This window comes from Limulus polyphemus, unplaced genomic scaffold (genome assembly GCF_000517525.1).
Source record: "Limulus polyphemus unplaced genomic scaffold, Limulus_polyphemus-2.1.2 Scaffold1407, whole genome shotgun sequence".
NCBI classification, from domain to species: domain Eukaryota; kingdom Metazoa; phylum Arthropoda; class Merostomata; order Xiphosura; family Limulidae; genus Limulus; species Limulus polyphemus.
The window spans coordinates 290954-299908 of NW_013667017.1; the positions used below are offsets into that span (position 1 = coordinate 290954).

Consider the following 8955-nt stretch of genomic DNA (forward strand, 5'->3'; position numbering starts at 1 on the left):
TACTGTAACTCTTACAATGCATCCACAACCCCAGATTCTAAGAACTGAAGAGTGAAAGCAAAGAAGAATGTGTAATTATATAATATATCAACTACACTTTATCTGCCACATCCAGTGCCAGTGAGGTTTTTTGCCCAATACCAGGGCTAGTCAAGCCAGCTGGGATGTTATAGTTATAGTAGTGGTTGAAGCTATATTTATATCATCAATTGCATTACCAACTGTTATGTATGTGAATTGTAATTATTATCAATTTTAGTTAAGCCATTTAGAAATAAGAATTAGGGTAATGATTAATAACACAATATATTTATCTTCAACATCAATTATTTATTATTAACATTTTTACTTAAATAGACTTAATCAACATTCAGAAAAATTGGCAAACCAGCCAGCAAATCTTCTTCTTTCTAGAGTAGATCAAGCAATCACAGTATTTACAGGAGAAAACTACTTGGGGGATTCTAAAAAACTTATGAAGAATACTGTGTAATGTCAACCACACTATGCTCTTTGGGTTGGTTGTGGCTGCAACTGGCATAAACCATGAATCCTCAGATTTACAGTACAAGTGGATCTTGTGGAATATAAGAAGGGTAGAGAATAATATTAATACAGTTAAAGAGTAAGCTAACGTAAAATGAGGTGAGGATTTTTTTAATAATGTGGCCAATCAGAGTACTTTCATGTTTTGTATTTTGAGTGTAATCAAAAGATAATCTTTCTTGGCTTGATTTTCAAATGGTGAAATAAATAATTTAACTGTTTAAACACCCAGAAGAAATCATTCTTATACCAGTGTCACAAATTAGAGGAGAGGGGTGGGCAACTGTCAAGCCTTAACTTTTTTTTTTGAGAAAAATAAAACATTTAGTTAATGGGCTATGTTTATGGGAAATTCTGACATTAATGTATAAAAAGTCAAAATTTCCAATTTTTTTTTTTTTGCTAGTTATAACCCTCTGGCTCTTATGTAGTTATTAGTTGGTGTATGAACTCCAAAATGGCTCCACTGTCTTATCCAACAATTCTATTTTCACACAAAGGTTTTTTAAACTTATGCTATGCACCACTATGTCTGTATAGATTCTGAAAAATTGATGCTTTATGTCATTAAAATATATATATGTATATAAATTGTACAGTAATATTTCCCTTTCTTTTTGTTAAATTTTATGTTACATACAACAAATACTAGTTAAAAACTAAAATGGGGCCTTGACAGTTCACACAACATAAATGAAGATAATAATGGGACTATGATACTTGGTATTAACTGTAGTTCAAACTATGAACATCAAAAGCCATCTAGCTATCAATATCACCATTAACCATCTGCATTTTTTAAAGGTTTTTACACCCATAAACTTATATAACAGTAAGAAATTTTTAAGCTACAATATCACCAAACCACTCCTTCAGAAAATATTTAAAATTCAAAATGAATAGGAATTTAATTCTGCCTGATAACTAACCTGTACTAAGGTAATTCTTTGCTTTTGGTCAACTCTTATATAATTATATTAGAAAAACCAAAACCATATATGACTAAACATCATAATTTGTCAACTATAAGGTACAGTAGAAAAAAAAGGTAGCATTACTCAATCTCTCTTAGGTTTCAAATAAACATATAAATAATGAGTTGTTAAGATAATGTAATCTTTGCCAATTACCCTGCCTCGTACCAGAAACAACAATTGTAAAAGTGAAACTGATTCCTAATATAAAACATTTGTTTACTACAACTTTTTCCCCACTTCTGGACATAAATTTCAGAGGTATTACGTACAAGATTCAAAACTTTGATCCACAAAATGTTGTTACAGGTAGAATTATATTATTTTTCAGGATAGATATTCGAATATAAAAGGCTAGTTTTAGACAGACTGAAGTAAGAGATTGTGTAGTGAACTCAACATACACCATCTGGTCTCTTGCTCATCCTTATTTCTTTTTAATTATCCAACACAATTACCTATCCTTAAAAATAAACTTACATGAAGACTATAATCCTTATATTATGACAGTATTTATTACTTCACACATATCATAAGCTGAACACAATTTGTACGGCAAATTAATATTTTTTTGGAAACAAAATCGTTATGCCAATGATAGTTCACAAACATTTACACAACATACACAATAATTTGTAGAAATCAAATTATTTTTAGTTGAAAAGTCTGATACATAAAAAATAAATAACTAAGTAATTTATGCAATTCTCAAAACATCCAAATTCAAATGATTGGAGCATGCAGGATTTCACACCAGGTCTTGACTGCTGGTTGTTTACAGCATACTTATCAGATAAAGATCTTCAATAAAATAAATCAAACTTTTCCTATCATCAGACTCACTTAAAATGCAGCTATATTAGAAATTTCTATTATTTTTGTCTAAAACTTCTTTATTTTAGTTTAAAATGTCAGAACTGGCCAATATAACACAGAACTGGTAAAATAGCAAACTATGATGCAAGAAGTAGCTCAAGTGTGAATAAACTTTCTTTGACACAAAAACTGTGAGGATTTTGATATTAATTTGAACTTTGTATGCGACCGTTATTCCTGACTTCTACACAAAGGTAATTCAAAAGCTAGTTCTGTACTAAAACATGGTAAGGATGTAGATAGAAATGTATAAGAACCATACAGATTATCCCTTCTAGACTTCCTACTAATCGCAGATCTTTTAAATAACAGTCTGATAACATTTTTCACATAATGATTTTATTCAAATACAACATCAATGTTTAAATGTTTGTGTAGTCTACAACAAACAAGTTGTATTACTGGCTTACCTACATATAAATGTATAACCAGGTGGTGAGAAAATGTGCCCCTTGACTATATACTCCTTGTAATTTTTTTTAACATTTCAAGTATTCACCGGTAAGTTAGGAAATTAGTTAAATTTCGACTAAGCTCTGTATTCATGTTTTATTAGTTAAATATCGACTAAGCTCTGTATTCACGGTTTATTAGTTAATTATCGACTAAGCTCTGTATTCATGTTTTATTAGTTAAATATCAACTAAGCTCTGTATTCATGTTTTATGAAATCAGCTGAACTGAAGGATTGCTTAAAATCTGAAGTTTAACTAAATCATAGTCTTTCTGAAAATGACCTTAGTATAGTAGAAGTTGCTCGACTGAATCTGAACACAAGAATCCTAAGCCTAACACATCCACAAAACACATACTCGGACTCTACTGATTGTGCTACACTTACATGGTTCCTGATTTGTGGGCCTCATTCTTCCTGAAAACTAAAGAGTTGCTGAAGTTATTAATATTTAAAAAAGGGATAATAAAAGTTGCCTATAAATTAAAGGCCACTTAGATTCTAGAGAATTTAATAAAAGCTTTAGAAAATAACTTAGTGAAATATCATATCGTAACAAAAGGCAACACGGATTCACTCGTGGAAAATCTTGACTTTTTGTTTTTTTGAAGATGTTACTTGTTATCTGGATGACAGCAAGGGTTAGGAATGGTGAATTTAAATGTTCAAAAAGCTTTGGATAAAGTGCCACATAGACGATTAGCTAATATAATCACAATGGTAGGGGTGTGGGGAAAGACCAGTTAATAGGACTGTAAGGTGGATAGATGAAAAGAGGCAAAATATTGATATCAATGTGATCCAGTCAAACTGGTCCCTTACTGTTAAATTCAAAGAAGTGTCCCACGGGTTCATGATCGGGCTTTCTTTTTCTTTACTCACATTAACATAATATATGGACAACAAGGGATCGTTTGGTTCCTCAAGGCTGTCCCTGAAAACCCACTGCAGAGAAAAAATAAAGCCAGTATTTATTTTCCAGGAAATCATCAATTCTTTTATAAGTTCTTCTAAAGTGCTGGCTTTCACTCTTCCCTTTAGCCAATCAACATGTTAAAAAAGCATAATTGTTTTAACTGGAGCCTAGCCTGTCTCTTCCAAATCTTAAATACATCTTCTCATTTTTAGATCTTTACCCTGAATAATAATGTAAACTTCAATATCATCTCTTACTCTTCTTTTCTCAAGATGAGTTTTTAACCTATTTCCATAACATTATCAGAGTTTATTGTCACCAGCAAACTTCACTAGACTCCAGTTATATTTGACTTATGGAATGAGGTGTCATCCATGGTAATGGAGGTCAGTACTTTACTAAAGTTTAAAAGGAGAATCAATGATTTACCAAAAATTAAAGGGTATTTTTACTTTTCTCAAGATTGGGTGTGTAAGGACAGCCTTGAAGGGCCATATGGTCTTTTGTCTGTATGTTACATTATGATCTGAAAGGTTCTCATTTTAGCAATATACCTTGTAATGGATAAGGTGGTTACTCAACTTTTTAAATAGACTACTCATAAATATTGAAGACTGTTACTCTGTGATTTGTTCATTTTCTACAGTTTCCGGATTAAGCAGAGATTGAATCTGCATTTCTTGCATTTCTGTAAAGTTTTGGTGTTTCAACTGTTCTTTCATCAAGTTACCAATGTCAGTGTGGCCAACTTCCATTGCATGCTTCAGACAAAATATTGCTTGGTCATATTTTCCATGTTCCAATGAAGCTAAACAAAAACGTTTTAGGCTTTCACTTTTAGCATTACCAATAATACGATCTTGTTCTTTATCTAATTTCAACATCATTTCCCATGCTTTATCCATTTCACCTGCATTCAAACACACCATCATTATATCACCTAACATTTGTCCTGTCCACTGAATCTGAGATCGCATCCTGGGCTCTTGGCTATCAATACGTTCTTTAATGTCCCAAGCAATTACACCAAACTGTTTCTGTAATTCTAAATCTTCTGTTCCACGGGCCATTATGGAGAGAACAGTTGTGACAATTTGTTCTCGTACTGCATGATTAAACACAATGATATCTGACCACAGCTGGGGGAGGTAATGCAGTGCTCCATGCAGATCAATGGTCTCAATTATATCTAACATAACACTTGGTTCTGGAGTGTAAATATGTGGAACATATTTATTGTAAAACTCAAGGAAAACATCAATATTTTCAGTCTTACACAATAATCTGAAAAAATGTTGGTAGTAGATAGATTCTCTGAATGAATCTCCAATCAAACAATAGTTGTTTCCTTTCTGTAGAAGTGCATGAACACGATATGCTAGCTTTTTATCAACTAGATGATTATGACACACGTCCATAGCTGTAACAAAAAAAAACACGTCTTTTGGATGTCTTATCTTGAGGTCTTTATCTTCTAGATTCTGCATGATGTCAATAAGAATGGGACTAGTAGGCCCACTGGTTTTACAAAATATTGTCAGAAGATAATAGTAGCTTCCAAGACTTGGTTCAATATTCAACAACTTCATTTCAGCCATTACTTTCAGTGCTAAAGGTTTTGCACTACGCCATAAGCCAAATTTGCTAAGAATTTCAAGCAAAGCATTAAAGGTGCCAATATTTGGGAAGAGTCTTTCTCGTTTCATGTTCTCCAAAAATTCCAATGCCAATGACCACCGACCATCTGATCCTTCTCTCAGAAATGGTACCAGTGTTAAAAGACTGTTGTATGTTTCTGTGTTTGCAGGTATTTGTTTTTCTTGCATTTTTTGATAAAGATCATAAGCTCTTTCTACATCAAAATACTTGGCCCTACCCTGTAATAGTGCACAATAAGCTTGACTATCCTTCTTTTCCATTGAAGCAAACAATTGTTCTGCCAAGCCATTATCTTTCCATGTTTTACGTGTTTCTCGAACAGAAAGTTTTTTGAACCATTGTTCTTCACTAAATTGGTCACCAGGAGATTCTTCACAATTAAAGAAACACAATAATTCAAGTAAAAACTGTTCTGTTTCATGACTTAAAGAGACATTTTTTTCTTTTATGTTCTTGTAGGCTGCAATTGCATTCTGAACTTCAACTTTGTGAATACAATCAAGAAGAAAATCCTCACTTATTTCACTATCGTCCGTTATTTTTTCAACTGGCATAAGGTCTTGTATGTTTGGTTCAGCAGGATTATTTTTAAAACTGTCAGGATATTTTTCAAGAAAGTATTTCGCAGCTTTTCTTCCGGATTCTTTTGATAAAGCAAACGATCGTTTAGTGACGTTACTAGCTGGAATGAAATAAGGATCATCATGGTATTTATAATGAGGGGCAGTAAAATCTCTATCAACTGTAGCTGCTAACGCTTTCAATATATCTGTCGGACCTCTCGGTATTCGCTTTGGAATAACGATTTCTTCTTTGACGCTCCATTTTTCATCACGTAAAGCGTCCGAATCTTTAACAGTAACTTCATAGGTGGATTCTGTTGCTGATAAGTTCCTAACATAATTACTTATACTAAAGAATCGACTCTTAAAAATATTTTTTTTCCAATTTAATACACACAACCGTAAGGACGTAGCCATGTTGGTATCAGGTAATATACGCCATCTACTGGACAAAGAGTCTTTCTACATAACGCATGGCGTAAGCGAAATATGTATGTATAGAATTTTAAGTTTAAATACAAACAATAACAACATTTTATATTATTTTTATGTAAGCAGTTACTAAGCAGTTGACTACACTACACACTCCTGAAGAGGAAATTTTTACTCCCTCAAATCACTCTTTCGACATTCTTCGAAGAAGTTATTGTTTATATAGATTATCCACTCCGTGAAAAACGCGATCGCAGAGCTTGTCGCAGTCGTGCAGAGTCCACAGCGGGTTTCAAAATTATTGATGCACTGAATAATTCTATATATATATATATATATGGCAACAAGTTTAAATATTCATATTGTTACGTCTCCGTTCGTTAGTTAATTTTCCGTAAACTCGTTCCGACGAAACTTTAGCGACACAAGTCCTTTCTTAAATAAAACTGGTTTATTCTCTCTGAATACAACTTTGCGATACACTTAATTTCAACAGTCGCGCTATAATTCTCAACGAACGTCTCACGTGCTCGACTTCAACAATACTCAGTTCAATTACTCATTACATTGTTGTCCCGTCACGTTGTGAACGTCTTATATATACAAGACTTACACATATCTAGTAAATGCTAGGGCATTCTTGAAGGAACAGGATATTTCTAGAAAGAGGTGGCGTGATACTAGTCACGTGACCTCGCTGACGCAACAATATGAACAAATTCGAGTTACGAACATTCTGCACGCGGGGCTGTGAGTTTTTAAATACCTGTGCTTGGTTATCAAATCAATCGACTCTTTATGAAAAGCAAACAACTTCATACAACACTCGCTGTCACTAATCAGATTCAGGGGGAAAAATAGACAATCTTACTCAGAAAAAGCCTGCATCTGGATGCAGAAGCCACTTGAATAATAAAATAGTAGTTGCTCATGCTCGGAAGTACAAAATACATTTTTATGTAGATGGGGTATAATTGTTCTTGCACATCAGAGAAAGTCAACGGCTGATGATCATTTGAAAAATAATTCCAAGCTCGAAACTTAGCAAAAGGGAAAGAAACTGCAGCAAGGCATACTAATGGAAGTGAAAAGTAAAATACACGTGGTATAACTTTGTAAATTACATCAAAACTAGTACTACAATTATAATTGGAAGAAGGTCCCAAAAGAAAACAATGTAAGTTTTAGTGGACCCTAAAGATAAAATTAAGAGTTGGCAGCGTATTTGTGTAAGATCCATTTCTGCAGTCTCGACCCTATTCTTTCTTACTGGAACTGAGTGTTGTTTACGTAACAACCAGATAGTAGTGAAAGAAATGGATCTTGGTGAAAGAGCAAGCATTTTGGCTGTTATCATGAAAATAGTAATAGGCGAAATATGTTTAGTAAGTCATTATTCGAGCAAAGACCCAATGAAGCCTGTAGATACCAAGAAATTTATGGACATTAAGGATTTCTGTTATATTAGGAATTAGAACATGAGCACTTGCAAACCCCCAAGAAATATTGCTTGACTAGGATAACCCATTAATTACTCTGCCTCTAAAGGTAACTTGTTGAAAGAAGTGATGATTCCAAGTTAGCAATTATTATTTTTTATATCAACACACCTAGCTGACCTTTTAACCAATTTGAATTCATCCAACATTGCATTTTCAAACCAGGCTTTTACTATTTAAGATTAGGTTCTTAAAAATTTGGCTACCTTGCTCTTCAACTAGCTATGATTCAATTCTTTGTATGCCAAAGCCTCCAATAGTTGCTGACATTAAAAATCAATTTGCCTATCACCAGTACACCCAGTACCTGTTTGGCAGAAACAGTGGACTTCCCCACCAATCTGAAAACAGCTGGAACCAGTGTGACCTCCCACCTGGTAGAATTCATGGATGTAGATATATCAGGGTGAGTATCCATAGATTTCGGTTGAGGGATTAGTTATTCAAAATTATATTTAAATTCCGAGAAAATATTTTTTAAAAAACATCATGCATGACTGTGCTAATAGATGGCGTTAAAATTATTTAAAGTGCTTGAATTTATATATATATATACTATCAATGACAATACAATATTTAGTGGTATCACACAGATTCGGAAACGGTTCACCATTTTCGAAGTCTAGAGCTCCGCTGTTTTCCACGACTGAATTCACACTATTATTGCCGGGCATAGTACGAGTGTCGATAATTTTATATGACTTATACTGGTGTGACACTTTCTTACAGGTTGGATGAAAACAAATCACAGTGTAAACTATCAAAACTTAACTATACTTTAGTGCAGTTCGTTTTCATACAATAAAGAGTGGCGTTCCGTAGTATTTATCTTTCAGCCTTTTTCCCTTGTCGATTCCATAATTATTTCCAACACTGCATCTTACATAGAAACTGAGTCAATTATTCCCACTGAATGTTTGACAGGCACAAACACAAGAGAACTCAGTATGAAACAATATATGGACCACATTAGTATGCACGATATAAAAACAAGTCAGTAATTTGAAGGTTAAATACATGAAACCAATACTTTTGT

General features: G+C 33.3%; 1 protein-coding gene across 1 annotated transcript; it reads right to left on the reverse strand.

Annotated features, from left to right (window-relative positions):
• Window positions 1–326: 326 nt before the first annotated feature.
• Window positions 327–6406, reverse strand: LOC106463433 (protein PTCD3 homolog, mitochondrial-like). Its single transcript, XM_013923460.2, has one exon. The coding sequence runs from the start codon at window positions 6403–6405 to the stop codon at window positions 4384–4386; it is 2022 nt and encodes a 673-aa protein (XP_013778914.1). The 5' UTR covers window position 6406; the 3' UTR covers window positions 327–4383.
• Between the last annotated feature and the right edge of the window lie 2549 nt (window positions 6407–8955).